This window comes from Argopecten irradians, chromosome 10 (assembly GCF_041381155.1).
Source record: "Argopecten irradians isolate NY chromosome 10, Ai_NY, whole genome shotgun sequence".
NCBI lineage: Eukaryota > Metazoa > Mollusca > Bivalvia > Pectinida > Pectinidae > Argopecten > Argopecten irradians.
Window position 1 is genome coordinate 9,278,979 of NC_091143.1, and position 21,722 is coordinate 9,300,700.

At 34.7% G+C, this 21,722-nt stretch overlaps 1 protein-coding gene across 1 annotated transcript; it reads right to left on the bottom strand.

Annotated features, from left to right (window-relative positions):
* Positions 1-141: 141 nt before the first annotated feature.
* LOC138333059 (N-acetylgalactosamine kinase-like) lies at positions 142-21,664 on the bottom strand. Its single transcript, XM_069281172.1, has 9 exons — positions 15,741-21,664; positions 15,217-15,305; positions 14,154-14,280; positions 13,580-13,823; positions 12,955-13,059; positions 12,278-12,430; positions 11,706-11,916; positions 7,712-7,919; positions 142-5,020 (listed from the first exon to the last, which is right to left on the bottom strand). The coding sequence occupies exons 1-9, from the start codon at positions 15,827-15,829 to the stop codon at positions 4,798-4,800; spliced, it is 1,449 nt and encodes a 482-aa protein (XP_069137273.1). The 5' UTR covers positions 15,830-21,664; the 3' UTR covers positions 142-4,797.
* Positions 21,665-21,722: the final 58 nt, after the last annotated feature.

Here is a 21,722-nt window from a genome sequence, read left to right on the forward strand (position 1 = left end):
TATTTAACAAAGGATTATTAGATTGCATTTATTGGAGATATAAATGCAATATAACAATTCTTTAGTTGTTCATTCACATTTTACTTTCAAGTTCAAAGTAAAACATAATTTAAATGCAAGTGAATATTTGAATTTATTGGCTCATAATGCAGATCACGATTTTCATTAGAGTAATGTGAGTCACTGTGGCAAAATATAAATATCAATTAATATAATGTTTAATTTGTATAAATAAATGATACATTACTTGTGATTCTTGGTGTTCTTGTGGCGGTACGCCCTACATCGAGAACTAAGACTAGTAAGGGTTTATGTTATGTATTGTTTGTATATAGTGAAATGTATCACATGCAGTAGCACATTTTTTTTTGAAGTTTGAAGAACAAATGTCAGAGTGTAGGTAAAAAGGTAGAGTGGCGGTACGCCCTAACTTTACTGCATGTTTGTTTCTTCAATATTAAGGTATACCTTGTTTGTTTGTAACATACATTTTATCATGAACTCCAAGTCATTTTTGATTTCTCTAAGATAATGTTATTGTACTATTGTTCTTTAATATCATTTTGTACTAGAGCTAGTTTTTCATGGTAACGCTGAACTCCAAGTCATTTTTGACTTCTTTATGATAATGTTATTGTACTATTGTTCCTTAATATCATTTTGTACTAGAGCTGGTTTTCATGGTAACGTGGCGTTACGCCCACCATTTTAACTAATGGTTTAAATTTTTCACCATTGTCTGGACGTAAATGATAATGAGGCTACGTCCTCTTTTAATCAATGACTATATGGTTATGTTTTTTGTTTATAAATATTTTTTCCGAAGAATATTTTTTTTGTAAGCTCAAGAGAAGCCAGCAAGGGTGGCGGCGTCATCATACCATGTTTCACTCTCGTTCGCACTATATGATGTCTTTTGGCATGTTATTTATATGCCGCACCTTTACCCGATAAAATGAGAATATGAGAATATTTGCAGCTAATTGGTAAAAATAAATTATACGGCCATCAAAGATATGAGCCATTTTTTCGCCAATACCTTGTTGAGTCATTTTCTCTTGAGTAAACAGAGCTTGCTGACTATGCAAGTGTGGGGGAGTTGTTTTAGAAGTGAAGTGAAAATATAAATTATACATTACTTGAAGCGGGAAAGGGTTGATATAGACACTGCCTGTTACCCAATCTATATATATATGCAATACATATTTTGAATTAAATTGATATTGTCATACTAAACAGTGAGCTGGTCCAAGTTTATACCTTCATGGTATCGGTCCCTGTTTAAACTAGTCATATTTTGTATGTCTATATATATCATATCTAAGGAACACTACATAATAAGTTGATAAAAATTGTGCATGTGCATCAGGCCTAACCTCAGGTATTACAGTTAATTGTTGTTTTGCTTGTAAATTTTTGCAAAAAAAAAAAAAAAAAAAAAAATCGGTTTAGAAGTCCACATAGTTCGGTATATTTCTGTCACTAAATAACCATGCTATTATGTTTACACATCGAGTTCTTTTTGACCTTGTCATGCAAATGGCGATTGTATATTATATCATGCAAAAATTGCAGATTGGAAGGTCTTTAAATTATCACAATGATATACACATTCAATAATAATAACAATTGTTATTGGATAATTTGACGTGCTTTTCACCAACAAGGAATTTCCGTCAAGGTCATTCATATTAACAAACTTGGTATAGTCCTTTATTTCAACATACTACAGGTCCAATTTCAGGTCTCCAAGCCATCTAGAACTTCACAAGAAATTATTTGAGGATTTTAGGAATTTTTGACCATGTAACACTGAATGAAGGTCAAGGCCATTTATATTGAGAAACTTGGTAGTCATTTATGTGAGCATGCTACAAGCCTAATATCATGTCTCTACGCCTCCTAGAACTTTGCAAGCAGTCATTTAAAAATTTCAGGTTTATTGGCCCACGTGACCTTGAATATAAGTCACGGTCAATCATATTAACAAACTTATAGGCATTTGTGCCAGCATGTTGCAGCGTAATGTTAGTCCTCTATGCCTTTTTGAACGTCACAAAAAGTAATTTGAAGATTTTGGGATTTTTGGCCCCAGTGACCTTGAATGAAGGTCAAGGTCAATCATATTAACAAACTTAATAGCCATTTATGTCAGCATGCTACAGATATAATATTAGGTCTCTATGCCTTCTAGAACTTCACAAGCAGTCATTTGAAGTTTTCAGGTTTTTTGTTTGGCCCTAGAACGAATATACGTACCCGGCCCACTATACCTTTCGGCCGGGTACGAATTGGTCCCTATGTGTCGTAGTGGAGCACTGCCTCCGAAAATCACTCGGGCATAGTTTTCTATACTTTTTGTAGGTTTCCAACTTTTTATGTGTAAACATGCTTTTACATAATATTTTTTTTTCAAAACAAATATAACTACCATTCTTAATATCTACCGTACCGCTCACACGACATCAAATTCACAATTTGTGGACTTGCTGTATAAATTCTCTTCAGAAAGACCTTCATATGTATTATGTAAAAATATAATGCTTCGATGAGAATTTTATATTTTATGTTGTTCAGTTTTATTGCCTAGTAGGTAAGCGATATCAAACAAATAAGATAAAATGCAAACAAACGTTTTAAAATGGTTTGCATTATCATTGCTTTGCTCCATTAGCAGTAATAGGCACCAATTGTAGCTCTAAAGACGACACCATTTTCAGTCTAAAAGTCTTTTGAGCTACAATATTGCAGCTAGTTTGGCCCATGTGACCTTGGATATGGGTCAAGGTCAATCATATTAACAAACTTAGTAGGCATTTGTGTCAGCATGCTGCAGGCCTAATATTTGGCCTTTGATAACTTGAGAAGAAGATTTTTTTTTCGAAAAATTGCACTTTTGAACTTTGACCCATATTTCCAACTGGAAAGTGACGTTTTACAGTAAAGTGTTGCCATAGTTTTTTGCTCCATTTATGGTTCTGCAAAACATATTAAAGACAAAAAGAAATTTGAGGAGCCGATATTGGCACAAGTTAAAAATCGGAAGTGAGGTCATATAGCGGCCACATTGGATTTTTGACCAACGTTAAAATGCTTCTGTCACACCTTCAAATTGCAACACAACGATCTACGACTCAGCAGTAATACCTAAGGTTAGACCTGATGCAGACACACCTTTTACCAACTTAGTTATGTTCAAGTATACCTATAAAGTATTTTTATTTTCAACTTTCAATTCATTATGGTTTCCATATCTTTTAACAACACCCCCCAAACAAAACGTGAATATACGGTCGATGTAACAACAGAGTCAGATTTTGCTGGAGAGTTTGCAAAATGTCATGAACAAAGAAATAGTGTGCAAACGTGATATTCTATAAACTTACATTCTTACATCTTATATTGAAAAAATACAAGTGTATATGCCTTAGATTTAGTTACAATTCACATATTTTTGCAGATATCAATTCATCATTTAGACGTTTAAAGGGTTGAGATTTAAATTCTGTAAATTAATACTTCGATTTATTTGTCTCATATGAAAAAAACCTATTCCATTAATACGTCTTCGATTGAAATTAGATATAGCCAAAACAACATTCAATTTGTAAAATGCATACGCATGGACTTTAAGCACTTATCACACTGTAACTTTCTCTATCAGCAGACTGCCTCTGTCACAGTAATCTTAATACTTGGATACGTCCACGAAGAAACCAAATATAACAAATGCTATTTTAGAGAACACAAACTTAATTACACTACTTGTCGTCACAAGTGGATTGTTCTATTGGGTATGCAATTACTTCCGTCTACTGAGGAGTTTTGTTAGTCTAACGCCCTGTTAACAGCCGTGGTCACTAAGTACATGTCAGGATGGTGGAGGCAAGCCGGTGGAGCTTTTCATGTACATCTGTAGGGCTATTGCCCGTATTGAAGAAAATATGACAGTTTTTTTTTCTGATTTTGTAAATCCATATTCCTGAACTGTGGGCTGGCCAGTGTTTGTTTTTGTGATGAATTCTAACATTCGATACAAATCATTCAATTTTCCCCTCTCACCGATACGCTCGTGGGATAGATATATAGATAAGTTTAATGTAAGTGAGATTTGAGCTGAAGTTATCCGTAGTCATTTTAGAATTCTAAAACAAAACATCGTGGTCAGATATACTTGCACTGATCCTTTATACTGAATGATTAAACAGTGTAAATAAATGTCCTTTCACTTGTCCGAGTGATCAAAAAGTGCATATTACTATCCCTCCACTTAGCCTTGTGATCAAATATCACACTCTACTAGTAACCGATATCACGTGGTGATCAATTAGTGTAAATTGTTCCCCTATCTTTGGTTAAGTGATCAAATACAATGTATATTAAGTTGTACTTAAAACACCATTCTCGATGTTCAAGTGGTTACGATTACTGACATTATAACCACCCCTGGACTAACTCATAGTAAAAGTTAAGGCAGTTCAAGAGAATAAAAAATCCAGTCACAGGCATGCGAAAACTACAGAAATTACAGAGAGACGTCCAACTTCAAAGCCACACAGTCAATGATAGTGTACCGTTTTACGATTCTTTTGATTTACTTCAAATGACGAAATTACCTGTACTGTTCTGTTGCCTCCAGTTTGACTAAGAGATAGGCCAGGGGTGGATATGACGTAAGTAATACTAAGTAGTAACCCCTGGAGTATCGAGGATGGCACAACTCTTGAAGGGACAGTAAGTTATGCCCCAACGCTTAAAGGAATGTTTATATAATGTAATTCACTGCCGTTATACTTGTTACACTTGACTTGCTATTCCACTAGTGTAAATCGCCGCTCCACCACTTGGCCTGGTGATGAAAACGGAGGATTCCATTTTACCAGATCTGATTGGATCATTTGCATAGTATTCGTCCTTGACCTTTAGGAGAAATGTTTCCACTTGATTGGTCGGTACCATCGATACAACGCATCCTCCCCAACCAGCTCCAGTGAGGCGAGACCCCAGTGCACCAGACATCCTATCACAAAATAGGAATTTTGAAAAAAAAATATTCTTATTAACTAATAAAGCTAACAAACGCGTTTACACAAAATACTGACATCACATTTACACTTGTTGATATTGGATTGAACAGATATGACAGGATGGTATCTGAGAGTGTGTCCTCTCACATACGTTATTTTTTGTTATTCCTGATTAGAATAATTATTGTTCTCAATGCTGTCATCAATAAAGCTCATTTCACACATTCAATGATGAGGCGCCGGATCACCACGGATTGGACAAAATTGATCATCCGGGAACATCCGGCGTCCCAGGGCTCTATTACGTCATAATGCCGGTCTTGATTGCTGGCGTCACTGTCCCGAAGTTGACACAGGATGGACACACGAAAAAGAAAATTTCCACTGATCGTGAGCGCATCGGGCCATTTGAAAAGATGGCCATTTTTAGCCATCGTAAGATCGCCGGGGAACTTTCTCATGCTTCGGCAGCAACTTCGTGAGTGACGCCAAAATCTTTGGCATGCCGTTATGCCCAAATACCACACGGAGGTTCATTTTCGTGTTGAATTCGTGTGTCCATCTTGCCCTTCGTAAGACAATCGCGAGGACATCTTGGCAATTCGTGTCTTCTTCGCCTTACCATCATGTAATCATCGACGACAATGGACTCATTTATAATCACGAACGCAAAACGAAGGAAACATTAAGTTATCCAATGGTTGTAAGAAGGCAACACGACTACGTGAAGCCCTAGTAAGACCGTCTTGAAGACATCGTATTCTAGTACGATGGCATCACTATATAACTACATGTACGATGCTGACGAAGACAGCGTTAATTAAGTCGCTCATATGAATACTTGTATAAAACGTTAATTCAGTCGTTCATATGAATAATTGTATACAACTCACCAGAGTATCTTTCTCAGTCATCCTGGGTAACAGCAGAACTGATATCTTATGATGATAATAAATAGGAAAAGCAGACTGATACATTTCTTCTATTATTTCAACTTTGAGAGTAAGATGAACAACCATTGCAGGCACAGAACTTTTCATTATTGATATATTTCGAGTTTTTGAAGATGTAAAATTAATAACGATCCTACACTGATTCCACAATACACTAACATTGAAACTATAATACTTAAAGTTAAATGTGCCGTTTGTATGCTTACGAATCAAGAAGAGATTTTAATGTTATTCACCACTGAAAGTTATCAATATTTCTATTATTGCAATACTTACAATGCATAGGTTTTAATTCTATATAGTCAAATTAAAGCTCAAAATGAATTTTGGCTGTACTGCAAAAATGATGATATTTAGGTCTAAAATGTAATGGAAAGAGAACTCTTTATCAAACGAAGAAGCCAAGTTGTGGTCTACAATTTCATTTCACATTTTTTTTATTGTGATATTAATAATTATAACGTGACTTCTTTAGGATTGTGTTCATCTAAGCATACATCATAAAAACAATAAAGTATAAAAAAACCAAGAATTATCACAGTGCATTAATTCTGTGCTGTTGCAAATTTTTATGAAGCATTATACATGTTTCCCCATGCCTGTGTTTGATTTTGAATGAATTTCTCAAAAGTTTTGATTTTCAAAAATTACTGAAGTAAAAACATGTCAAAACGCTCGCCCAGTTATGACACATCAAACTTTAACATGTCATAATATTTCTTCTACATATTCTACAACATTTTATTTCAATTGCCAATTTCATTAAATTAAATCATTACATGTTATATCTGTTTAAAATAATATATTTGTTTGGGCTTTAACGGTTTTTGATTATAGCCATCGTGTCGCCTTCGTTTCAGTATCCGTGTGTCCTTCTTTCAGCCTTCGTATCTACATCCTCATAAAACACATATTCGCGTTGACATCGTGTTTGATTCGAATACAAGCGTGTAGCTTTCTTTGGGCATCGTATTTTCATCAGATATCACTTCGGTGAAGACGTCGGGTAAGACCTCCTTCAGAACGATTTTCACCCGAAATTGAAAATTTCATATTCTTATAGTCATCGGATATGAGCAACACCGGTCTGTCTATGGTTAATCACGGTAACTATCCGGTTGTCTGCCGACAACTCACCGGAATGTACCGGATGGTTCGCGGACAGTCCGGAGCACTACGGTTTGTGCCGGTCTCTACAGGATTATTTCACGGAGGAACCCGGTGTTGATACGTATATTCACGGAATACCACGTGTTAAGTCCGTGTAGCTTCCGGGAACACTCCGTGTGCAATCAGTAGATACCAGTGTTCTTTCGGAGGATAAATTCGCACACGAATGCCCCCGAACTTAACAAGGATACTTTGGAACCAACAAGGATACTTTGGTACCTACACAGACATCTCGGATGTTACACGGAGATACACGGATCGTACACGAATCAAAACGGACAATTTCTATCCGTATAGGTCAGGCGAAAAAAATAAGCATGTTTAATTTTCACCCGGACCAGCGTTACCATGCCGGAAGGCCCCGGATATCGCCGGACACGGCCCTAACACGGTGATGGAGGATTGTCAAGGATTGTCCAGGATTGATAGTCCGTGTTGATACGGCTCCTCATCCTTGAATGTGTGAAAGGGGCCAATTCGAGAAATGTAGCAAATTCTTTAAAACCCTTTTCAAGTACTAATTACTTCAAGCATGCATACGGTGGTCGGAAACCTACTTACATGCATGTTTTCACGAGCGTGTTAAGTTGTTCGTTACTGCAATCAAATAGTTGATGACAACTCGAGTGACTCGCCGACATCAAATCTCCCATCTGCTGTAGACTGGCAGAGTTGTGATGTGCTGTTTCACAGGCATGCTTGAATTGGTACACCCGATTTGCTTCGCTAAACACGTGAACTGCACGGTCTTGTAAGCAGAATTGGTTTTCTGAAACATATATTTCAAACCCAGATTAAATCATGGACGCTTCTTTCCAAAATTTTCAAATTGAAATGGTTAAGATCTTGTTTGAAGACCACGAAATATAAGATGTGTTTTTAAATTAAATGTATCTGTGGCATTTCATAAACCATGCTTAGATAATTAGATTGTTTCTATCACAAACTTTATTTCTAACAAATCACAAAACCAACGAAAACGAGATGGCATTAAAAACTATGTTGTAACATTAAATGGAGTTTATAACTATGTAGTATCATTAAATGGAGTTTATAAGTATGTAGTGACATTAACTGGAGTTTATAACTATGTAGTACCATTAAATGGAGTTTATAACTATGTAGTACCATCAAATGGAGTTTATAACTATGTAGTGATATTAACTGGAGTTTATAACTATGTAGTATCATTAAATGGAGTTTATAACTATGTAGTACCATCAAATGGAGTTTATAACTATGTAGTACCATTAAATGGAGTTTATAACTATGTAGTACCATTAAATGGAGTTTATAACTATGTAGTATCATTAAATGGAGTTTATAACTATGTAGTACCATTAAATGGAGTTTATAACTATGTAGTACCATTAAATGGAGTTTATAACTATGTAGTACCATTAAATGGAGTTTATAACTATGTAGTACCATTAAATGGAGTTTATATCTATGTAGTACCATTAAATGGAGTTTATAACTATGTAGTGACATTAACTGGAGTTTATAACTATGTAGTGACATTAAATGGAGTTTATAACTATGTAGTACCATTAAATGGAGTTTATAACTATGTAGTGACATTAAATGGAGTTTATAACTATGTAGTGTCATTAACTGGAGTTTATAACTATGTAGTGACATTAACTGGAGTTTATAACTATGTAGTGACATTAACTGGAGTTTATAACTATGTAGTGACATTAAATGGAGTTTATAACTATGTAGTACCATTAAATGGAGTTTATAACTATGTAGTACCATTAAATGGAGTTTATAACTATGTAGTTTCATTTAATGGAGTTTATAACTATGTAGTACCATTGAATGGAGTTTATAACTATGTAGTACCATTAAATGGAGTTTATAACTATGTAGTACCATTAAATGGAGTTTATAACTATGTAGAACTATGTAGTACCATTAAATGGAGTTTATAACTATGTAGTACCAATAAATGGAGTTTATAACTATGTAGTATCATTAAATGGAGTTTATAACTATGTAGTACCATTAACTGGAGTTTATAACTATGTAGTACCATTAAATGGACTTTATAACTATGTAGTACCATTAAATGGAGTTTATAACTATGTAGTGACATTAAATGGAGTTTATAACTATGTAGTACCATTTAATGGAGTTTATAACTATGTAGTACCATTAAATGGAGTTTATAACTATGTAGTGACATTAAATGGAGTTTATAACTATGTAGTACCATAAACTGGAGTTTATAACTATGTAGTACCATTAAATGGAGTTTATAACTATGTAGTACCATTAACTGGAGTTTATAACTATGTTGTATCATTAAATGGAGTTTATAACTATATAGTGACATTAACTGGAGTTTATAACTATGTAGTACCATTAACTGGAGTTTATAACTATGTAGTATCATTAAATGGAGTTTATAACTATATAGTGACATTAACTGGAGTTTATAACTATGTATTACCATTAAATGGAGTTTATAACTATGTAGTACCATTTAATGGAGTTTATAACTATGTAGTGACATTAACTGGAGTTTATAACTATGTAGTACCATTAAATGGAGTTTATAACTATGTAGTGACATTAACTGGAGTTTATAACTATGTAGTACCATTAAATGGAGTTTATAACTATATAGTGACATTAACTGGAGTTTATAACTATGTAGTACCATTAAATGGAGTTTATAGCTATGTAGTACCATTAAATGGAGTTTATAACTATGTAGTGACATTAACTGGAGTTTATAACTATGTAGTACCATTAAATGGAGTTTATAACTATGTAGTACCATTAAATGGAGTTTATAACTATGTAGTACCATTAAATGGAGTTTATAACTATGTAGTGACATTAACTGGAGTTTATAACTATGTAGTACCATTAAATGGATTTTATAACTATGTAGTGACATTAACTGGAGTTTATAACTATGTAGTACCATTAAATGGAGTTTATATCTATGTAGTACCATTAAATGGAGTTTATAACTATGTAGTACCATTAAATGGAGTTTATAACTATGTTGTGACATTAACAGGAGTTTATAACTATGTAGTACCATTAAATGGATTTTATAACTATGTAGTGACATTAACTGGAGTTTATAACTATGTAGTACCATTAAATGGAGTTTATAACTATATAGTGACATTAACTGGAGTTTATAACTATGTAGTACCATTAAATGGAGTTTATAACTATGTAGTACCATTAAATGGAGTTTATAACTATGTAGTACCATTAAATGGAGTTTATAACTATGTAGTACCATTAAATGGAGTTTATAACTATGTAGAACAATGTAGTACCATTAAATGGAGTTTATAACTATGTAGTACCATTAAATGCAGTTTTTAACTATGTAGAACAATGTAGTACCATTAAATGGAGTTTATAACTATGTAGTACCATTAAATGGAGTTTATAACTATGTAGTACCATTAAATGGAGTTTATAACTATGTAGTGACATTAAATGGAGTTTATAACTATGTAGTACCATTAAATGGAGTTTATAACTATGTAGTACCATTAAATGGAGTTTATAACTATGTAGTGACATTAAATGGAGTTTATAACTATGTAGTACCATTAAATGGAGTTTATAACTATGTAGTACCATTAAATGGAGTTTATAACTATGTAGTACCATTAAATGGAGTTTATAACTATGTAGTACCATTAAATGGAGTTTATAACTATGTAGTACCATTAAATGGAGTTTATAACTATGTAGTATACCATTAACTGGAGTTTATAACTATGAGTATCATTAAATGGAGTTTATAACTATGTAGTACCATTAAATGGAGTTTTATAACTATGTAGTACCATTGAATGGAGTTTATAAATATGTAGTACCATTAAATGGAGTTTATAACTATGTAGTACCATCAAATGGAGTTTATAACTATGTAGTGCCATTAAATGGAAGTTTATAACTATGTAGTACCATTAAATTGAGTTTATAACTATGTAGTACCATCAAATGGAGTTTATAACTATGTAGTACCATTAACTGGAGTTTATAACTATGTAGTACCATCAAATGGAGTTTATAACTATGTAGTACCATTAAATGGAGTTTATAACTATGTAGTACCATTAAATGGAGTTTATAACTATGTAGTACCATCAAATGGAGTTTATAACTATGTAGTACCATTAAATGGAGTTTATAACTATGTAGTGACATCAAATGGAGTTTATAACTATGTAGTACCATTAAATAGAGTTTATAACTATGTAGTACCATTAAATGGAGTTTATAACTATGTAGTACCATTAACTGGAGTTTATAACTATGTAGTACCATTAAATGGAGTTTATAACTATGTAGTACCATTAAATGGAGTTTATAACTATGTAGTGACATTAAATGGAGTTTATAACTATTTAGTGACATTAAACAATGAGTTTACAACTATGTGTACTGACATTAAAATGAGTTTAGAACTATGTAGTGACATTAAAATGAGTTAAGAATTATATACTATGGAGGGAAATTAAATAGTGAATCATTGATTCAGTGATCTGAATTAAGCATAGGTTTGTACCATTTTCTGTGAATGCTATAAGCGATGTTTTGACCAAATCCTCTTCTCGTATCTCCAACACCTCACATACTTCCTGTTTTGTGTAGATACCGGGATGAAGTAGGTCCTTCGTTAGTGTTACCATTTCTGTAAGATTAAGAGCCAGCTTCTCTTGTAGATCTCTTAGGGTAGTTATGGTACGCCAATCTAAGCCTTTTATCTTGGCAATAACCTAGCATTTAAAAAAAATCATGAAGTTAACGGTCATTTCCTTTATTTATCAAATAAAGTTTGTAATGTCTAATTAAGCATAATTCTTTTTCGAATCATGTCAAATGAAATTTGCAATATTGCAAAATGCAAAGCAGGAAATTAAAACGAAAAATCTAGCCAACAAAATAAGTCCCCTTAATCACATGAACACAAATTGTTTCAATTGTTTCTGCACTTTTGAAAAGAACATTAAAGCAACAATGCAATTAATGTCAAATGACCCAAAATGATTCTAGTAGCACATACATATATCCGATTCTGCAAGTGATCACTGACCAAAAAGTATACAGGCATTTAATATAAATATGTATCTCATATACCTGTGCGGCGATCTTACACTCCACCACCCGGATGTTGAAGCATGCTGTGGCACCTTTGTGGATCTCGGTACAGCTGTGTGTGATAACAAACACTACTTCCGGTGGAAGCTTTACGGGCGTAAGGCGCAATGGCGAGAACTCAATCAGTTGTGCCTACAATTACCAGTTTTAAGCTTTGAAAACTTCCAAATGCTTTTTTCTGGATATCAATACATTTAAAATCTATATATTTTAATCATAAAAATATTATTTTTATCACATAACTTGCCTACTTAGGCATTGCATTCAGCCGTGTCATAAATATTGCAAGATGCTTGCATATGTGTTATAACACTTTTGTAACATCACAGGTGATAATGAAAAAAACATATGTATAGCATCGCACGATTGTCTTAATTGACACACATATATATAATACCAAATAAAATGAAAGCTGATACATAAGTAGTTTACCCCATTTCATGGTATGCATACGTATAGTCTGAACAGCGAAGGGTTTGAGGAAAAGCTTATTTATACATATATCAATATAGGTCATTTTGTTTAGACTTTGTGTTGATTTGTACATAAATATAAACAAAGGATGTCATTGTGCTGAATTATGGTCTTTATCCCCTTTGTAATTTATACATTTATGCCAGCATCGGTCACAAATGCGAACATACTGTGATACCTACCAGTCCCTGTTCTGCCGTGATGGCTATGGCCTGGTCCATGTTCCCTCCCTCGGTGGCTGTGGCCAGAAAGTTTTCACAATCCGCACTGAGATCAACAAGGGCATCCTACAGATAATAAAATACACACTGAAACTTAAAAGGATAGCACATAAGGTATGAAACGATGGTAGCATGATGATTTTGTCTCCTTTTAACCCAGAATCTCTTTATCGTCCATAGAGTATGAAAGATCCCCACATGTCTACTAAAATAAATTTATGTCGTAAGAAAACCAAAAACCAAGTAAAATCAATACCATGTTAAAACTTCAAGATATTTCCTTTAAATGACCTATTGGGTCTTGAGAGTGATGAATACATTGTGGAGTATATCAAAGATAGATCTCTGATATTTTTGCATATTTACATAATTTGGTTCTCAGATTTTTTAGATTTGTAATTAGGGGAAAGTTCACAACTTTTTAGGGCTATTAAACCATATATTGTCATTGTTCGTTTTACGGATGAACGATACAGATAATGCGGCTTTAAATAATAGTTATATAACCACGAATCTAAAGGGGGAAAAGATGTGTTCCATAACGGTACCAAGTACAAAATGTTTTAGTCATTTCACCTCGTGTTACCTTCGGGATGACAAGTTTATTAGCATGTGTAGTGACGAGAGCTGAACAGCAGACGAGAGCGCTGGAACTGGACAGACCAGCACTTGTAGGGACAGTACCGGAAACAACACAGCGCATGCCCTGTCTGTCTTTACATGGCACATTTTGGTTTTCGAACACCCCGAGTACACCACAGAGGAAGTAGTTGTACCATTCAGGACATGTTTTGTTTAGTTGTATGTCGCCTTTATCACATTCGAAATCACTGTTAAAATAATATCAATGAAAAGCGAAAATGATTGAAATCAGGAATGATTATTTTTTCGAAAACAATAAAATGGCAAAGTTATTATCATATTCAACTATTACACTAATTATTAAATGGCCGGAGTACGGAGAGAATATCAAGCATTGAAAAATAAATAAAACAAGTCATTTAAATATGTCCACCTTTAGACACGTTTTATCACCCGTATGGAGATCCAGCCGCTCAGGGACCTCGTTGATTCTTGACTTTACTGGCATTCAATTAATACTTTCTATTTAGAACATAAATAAGATATGATTTCTCTTGTATTGATATGGATTTACTAACCTAAATGCCGGGTTCGCGTTAGTGACTATTATTTTGTTGGACGTCTGCTCGTGTGACACTGCGATGATCACGTCCTGTTCAATCGCCATCGGTAACACTCCATACCCACAGTAGTCAATGTGTTCCCCTGTGGTAGGAAACGCATGTTTGAACGAATGTTCAATAATCATTACCATAGTCTAGTGCAAACTGTTCGATGCCACAAAAGAAGAAGTCGTTTACTCTCCAGGGACGCCTGGTCTCATTTTTTTATTGATAAACGTAAACACTTCTATAAGGACCGAGCTCAGCAAGATAGACAATCTATTTCTTAATTTTGTAAACGTCTCAGTATGACTTTTTTGGAACATTGCTAAATCTTTCGATTTATCTATAATTGTTGTTTCCTTAAATCAAGATATCCAGCAATCCAATGGAAATATATGTTACTTTCAAACTGATAATGATCACAGTGTTTCCGTCTAAACCCATATTTCTGTCTGTATGTTTGCCTAGTTTCTTTTCTAATTTTAGTAAAGGATTATCTTGTATGGATCATCTTATGGATGAGGTAACCTCTTACAATAGGTTAATTTTTTGGAAATGTAATGATCATGAAAATCTCTAACCTCAGTTACCTGTCTTCTAAAAAAGAACTCTGGTTAGCTGATGGAGATAATATTCAAAACAATGGTGATGTAAACTGATTGTTTCTATACACAATGCTTGCTTGTTAATTTTGTTTGAATTCGCCAAAAATGCAAAAATCCAACAAACCAGTGCGCAACAGTATAAAAACAATGTTGATATTTCTTATCTAAAAAGCTTTACCTGACGTTTGAACCAGGTATGAAGAATTGAAGATTTGTTAATTTCTAAACACCATTATGGCATTACCCCCACATAAGGCGTATTAGTGACTTTATATCTTTATCATTCATTTCGCCTTAAAGTTTTGTTGAAAATGAGTAAAACGTAATATTATACATTGCCTTTACCACAACGAAAATACATTAGGACAAACGGTAGGTTAAAATGACATATTGTCTATCTGTTTGATCTGACTTAATGACTGTTGTATTACCTATGATGTTGACACGTCCTGGGGCCCGTCCGAAGAATGCAGGAGGATGACCAAATCTATCGATAAAGGTCTGTGTGAGGTGGTCATATCTGTAGATACAAGACAAATGTTCTATTTTAGGTGTAAGAAGTTACCTCAGCTCACAAAACGAATGGCTGAGAGGCAAGAGTCCAGGGAGGTAGGTCTTGCTGTATGGATGGTTCAAAACCCTTTCAAAGTTGAAATGGGAATTTATCAAGGGATGTCTGCATTAAAGGTGGGTTTATGTTCACGAAGCCATCCGGCATATCATAACCAAGGTGACCATGGGCTCGGTATGTCTTTATCTTAAAAACTTCAATGACTTGATAATCCCAGTGAATGACGTATGTAATAGTTATCTACAACACAAAATTACCGAGGTGCGTACACACGCTCATAACAGGAATAAACCGTATAGTTATTAAACTGTTGATTAAGCTACACGAGAACAATTATGGAACTCAAAATATTAATGTACTGCTAGTGTATGGTTCGGTACGTACCTGTCACGTTGTGTTTCTGGAATTGTCAAAACAGGACACGTGTTCGCCGCCATGTTTGTGTGAGAGGTGGGGTATATCAATGATAACATGAGAAACACTGGTGTTACTACCGTCTGGGTCACGCATTATCAGTGTCCTTCCCTATCACAGACTGTGCGCTTCAGTGAGCACAAGAAACTCGGCATCATTTCCATACTCTCATCATAAATGGACATAAGGCGAAATGCCGTACTTGATGCTCCTGAAAGTTCAGTAAAACAACATATTTTATCAATATTTTGTATATTTTTTGCATTGTTAATTTCATATCAAATATCCCCCTCACTTTCTTCCTCTCCGATTGACTAACATTTTAGACTACATTTGACACCAGAGGTTATGGGAAGGTGCAGGTGCGTCGTTAAGCAGGTTGGATTAAGAAGGTTAAACGGTCACTGTCATACCTATATCGCAATTTTCGAGATGGAGTTTAGATTTGGGCACGACTTTGATACTCTTTGCTTTGATGTAGTTAATATCTCTTTCTACACACAGAACTAATATATGACGGAAATTTACATAATAGTTGACCACGATCGAGTGTATCGTGAGGAAAGATAGGCCTAAGGCTTCTCCTTGTAGGCGGTGAATGGAATTTGAAATGTATTAGTCTATATTAAGTAAATGATTTGTTTCAAGTTCTGATTTATGTAAATAATTAATGTACAAACGCAGATTTCCAACCTTTTTTTTATTTATTTTGCTGTAATCAAGATCAGTGCTGGCAACGTTTGCGCGTTCACTGCTGACGTCGAGACCGCGCGTGGGCACAGGGACCTGGCACGCATTTTTACCAACAGTATAAGCATTTGCATATATCATAGTACATATATTAACGGTATGAAGTCGAAGGTAGAGAAAAACGGAACTATTTTTTTCAAATCCGTGATATTTTAAATACATGTAAACGGACTCTATATACCAGTGACGAAAATCTTACATATACCTTAAAGAGAAATAATCTATCTTTCCAATGAGTGCTTGATGAACAAAATTGGCCAAGTATTGACGAAGTTATGACCTGATGAATCGGGAAATTTACGAAAAATATGCTAGGTAGACACTCGAAATGTCGTCTCACCTCTAACGGGTTGATGAGGTACTAGATCACATTCATAGTGGACGTGGTTTTTTACACTCGACTTCAATGCAGGGTGCTGGTAAGTTGAGCTGGAAAGCGATGATCGTCCTAAAACTGCATTTTTGACTCGAACTGATTTATATGAATTCCAGGTGATGCCATTCGGATTGACATCTGCTCGAGCTACATTCGAACGGTTAATGGAGACTGTGTTTGTCGAACTTCAATGGCAGATCTGTCTCATTTATTTGGATGATGTGATAGTAGTAGGAAAGGATTTTGATGATTTGCTACTAAATCTACAAACTGTGTTTGAAAGACTTTCTGTTGCAGGGCTGAAATTAAAGAGTAGGAAATGCCAACTATTTGGGAAAGAGGTAGTTTATCTTGGACGTGTAATATCCGAGTTGGGTATAGCCACTGATGATCACAAAGTGAATATTGTAGAGCAATGGTCCGTTCAAAAGAATACCAAGGAAGTAAGTTCATTTTTGGGTTTATGTGGGTATTCACTAACCTGAAGTATCATTTGATGAATGCCTCATAATGGTTCATCCAAATTTTAAGCAGCCTTTCATCTTGGACACTGATACAAGCGACACATCAATCGGTGCAGTTCTTTCACAGAACATAGAAGGAGATACCTGTTGCTTATGCAGGTCGTATACTAACCAAAGCAGAACGAAGTTACTTTGTAACAAGGAAATTGGCGATGGGCTAGGAGAGTCCCACATGCACCCCTCCCCAAACCTCCGAACCAATAAATTTCTGAACCCTTAATGCCCACTCATCACAAATCAAATTATATATATTGATTTTAAGAGAGGTCACTTCAACATTAAAAGTAACCGTGAGTTGGTCTGAAGTGTATCTGCATTACTCTGGCAGTACGTGGTACACTTTACTTTAAAAGCCCAATATACGTGACTTTTTATTCTTTTTTTGTAATCACAAACATTAACAATGATCGAACATTGTATCAATGACCTAGAATAAAGACGAAAGGCTTGTACTATGACATCATTCCGCGCAGACCATATATAAACAAGAAGACACTCAAAAACTACAACATGACTTTGACAACGCAGGACGATGGGAACACGACTGGCTCATGCAATTTCACCCCGACAAGTGAAATCCACCACAACTGCACCCTCCATAACTACACACTAGAACACGTCAAATCCAGTAAATTCCTCATATAAAAACAATCTTCAATGGGACAATTTGACAACATCACCGCTAATGCAAACAGAACACTAGGATTTCTAAAACGAAACCTCACCATCAACACACCACATATTACAGAACACGCATATAAAGCACTCATCAGACCCAAACTAGAGTACTGATCCTTTATCGGGGACCCAAACAACACTAGCCAAATTCAGCACAAAAAATGCAATGCAGAGTAGCACGATATGTACCAAACAGATATCACAACACCTCTTCAGTAACAGACATGTTCTACACACTTCAATGGTCAACCCTAAAACGCGCCGTTTACAATCACGCCTCATTCTTGTTTTACAAAATCACACACCATCTTATCGCCATCAACCCAGAACACTATCTAACACCTGTTGACACCCGCGCTAGACACACACATTCCTACGCATACAGACACATCTCAGCCACAAAGGGCAAATTCAAGTATTCCCTCTTTCCACACACTGGAATCTCCAAAATGTAGCAGGTTTCACGGGCTACTTAATGTATTTCGAGAACACATGACGACGTCATATCTTATGTTTAACCATTTATTATTCCGCAGTAGAATAAACTCTACAAGGCAAATAAACATACATAAGGACATTTCACATGGGGTATTAAAATTATATATATGTTACTATATATATACAATAGACGTTCAATTTACTTATAAAATTACCGAATATAGGATTATAGCTTATATCGTCACGTAATATTTTCGGAAAATCGAAAGTTTCCGTTAACTTCTTCGTATCGTTTCTTCGGCTTGTATTTATTGTGGGAAACATAAATTATTTTCAACATTTTTATATTTTTTTTCGAAACTTCACAGTTGGTCTCAGTAACATTTTACTATTGATGCAGAGATAACGTGGTAATTTTCTTGTAAATGTTTGTGATTACCAAAAAAAAAAAAAAAAAAAAAAAAAAAAAACACACATATTGTGCCTTTAAGCAATTATCACCTCATTAAATGACTCGAATACATTGTCATGGTCCATTTCTGTTAAATAGCCCCAAATTATTATTGGCAATTCCAATTTGTTCTTGAAAGTTGTCATCAGTGTTATCGTTCACACATGTCGCGAAACGTGAATTGATCGCCATCTTGTTGCTTATGACGTTAGGGGCAAAGAACGATAACTCTTTCGCCCAAACATAATATGTTTTCTACTTACCTAATACGAATATATCTTGGATATCACTTGACGTCATTCTAACCAATAGGAATGCAAGATTATTGTCTGAGCCAGGATAATAAGTATTATTCTACCCCACTTTCATTTAAAATGTTATGACTGGATTAAACTTGTTCATATCACATTGAAGAAATTAGATATTTCACCGGAATTGGAAGGCGAGGGAAATAATACCTTGGAAGCTCCGCATGTGACCGGAGGTTGGCGTCTTCTGCAACTTCATCCAACAATAACAACGCTGTTTAAGGGCTTTTCACTTTTGGCTGAAAAGACCTATTGATTTTGTCTGTTTTTTATTCTTCTTCTCTCTCCGGATTTAAAATTGTGTGCAAAAAATCTACGATATGGTAAGAGATATGCTAATGAACTTATTGTCGTGTTGTATAGCACGAGTTGAAGGGGTGACCGCAACATTTTCATGTCAGTCGAAAATCCAATATGACCGCCATGACATTATACCTCAAAAGTTAAAAACAGCTATAACTCAAAAACCGTTTGAGAGACAGCAAATATTTTTGATGTTTGTGTAGATCTTTTTTTTATATAATATATCGTAATTAGATCAAAGATCAAATAAAAAAGTTCATTATTGGGTCAAAGTTCACCAATTCTGTTGGGTTTTATTTTGCCATTAAAAAAAAAGATTAATGCAGAATGTCATTGTGATGAATTTAATGTCTTTGATTTCTCGGTGGCACTTCCGATTAAACTGAAGCCAAAACTATAAAAGGAAATGGGCGGAGCCTAATTAAAAATGTTTCTTTTTTTATAAGTTTTCACTTAAGAGGAGTAATTTTGTAAAAAATCCATTCGTTTTAGATTTAACTGGAATTTATTTTTGTCATGCATGCTTATGAAGATTTCAAGAACACATAGACCTCTTTTCTGCAATGAAAGTGATAGCTAAAAGTAGTAGTAGGGGAAATATTATTTGAGTGTAGTATAATTTGAAAAAAATCCTCCTCCAAATAAGGAGAAGTGACCTTTGCTAACCTCCCATCAAAACAACTGAACTTGGTTGTGAGGTTGTGTTACATATAGTGATCATGCTATACAAATGTATACACATATATACTATTGTACCTGTATTTATGAAGAATAATAACAACAATGATAAAAACATGCTTACGAACCTTGAGTTGACAACATTTTTAGAATATAAAGGAACCCATTAGATGTAATTCATAATTCAGTAATCCAATAATCCATTAATGTATATATATCTGTTTTTCACTAAATGCATTGTAATCACTATCCAACTGTATAATGAGTAAAAACGAAAGAATTATGAACTATCTATTCTATTTTATTATCCTATACCCATCTGTGCCCCATGTATGGCTGTGGCACGGGGTTGGGGTATAGTGACGTTAGTTCTCGTTTAGTCCACACACATCCATCAATTTCTTTCCTATTTAATTGTCTCAATTTTCTCCTTTTATAACGACTATCATTCCACAAACCTCTTTAAGCAAGTGTTGTCCAAAACTTTTTACGGATACCTGAGTTTCTTGCATGAGCTGGTGCACCATTACCAAGCCATGACTGAACATTTATTGTTACGCAAGGTCTAAATTAACAGTTTTGACATTTTCCATCCTCTTTAGGAAACGAACTAGACGCGAACAGGGATTTTTTTTTGGAAAAGAACTGAGGATTTCGTTAAGAAGCGAATTGGGGATTTGTTTGGAAACGAACTGGGGATTTATTGAGAAACAAACTGGGGATTTCGTTTAGAAGCGAATTAGGAATTTGTTTAGGAAACGAATTGGAGATTTGTTTGAGACAGAAACTGGGGATTTCGTTAAGAAGCGAATTGTGGATTTGTTAAGGAAACGAATTGGAGATTTGTTTGAGAAACAAACTGGGGATTTCGTTAAGAAGCGAATTAGGGATTTGTTTAGGAAACAAACTGCGGATTTGTTTGAAAAAAAAAAACCCTTGGATTTTGCTTCCTAAACGAACTGGGGATTTCGTTTGGAAACGAATTGGGGATGTGTTTGGAAACAACATGGATATTTGATTCAGAAACAAACAGGGGATTTGTTTGGTAAACTACCCAGGGGTTTAATTTGGAAACGAATTGAGGATTTGCTTAGGAAACGAGCTGGGGATTTGCTTGGGAAACGAACTGGTGATTTGGCTCAGAAACAAACTGGGATTTGTTTTGGGAAACAAAATGTGAAATCTGTGAAAACAAACTAGGGATTCGTTTGAGAAACAAATTGGGAATTGGATTAGGAAACAAACTGGGGATTAGTTTGGTAAATAAACTGGGGATTAGGCTGGGAAACGAATTGGATATTAGGTCGGGAAACGAACTGGGGATTTGGCTTAGAAAAAAACTGGAGATAATTTTAAGAAACAAACTGTGAAATTGGTTAGAAAACAAACTGGGGATTAGTTTGGCAAATAAACTGGGGTTTTGTTTGGCAAACGAACTGTGGATTA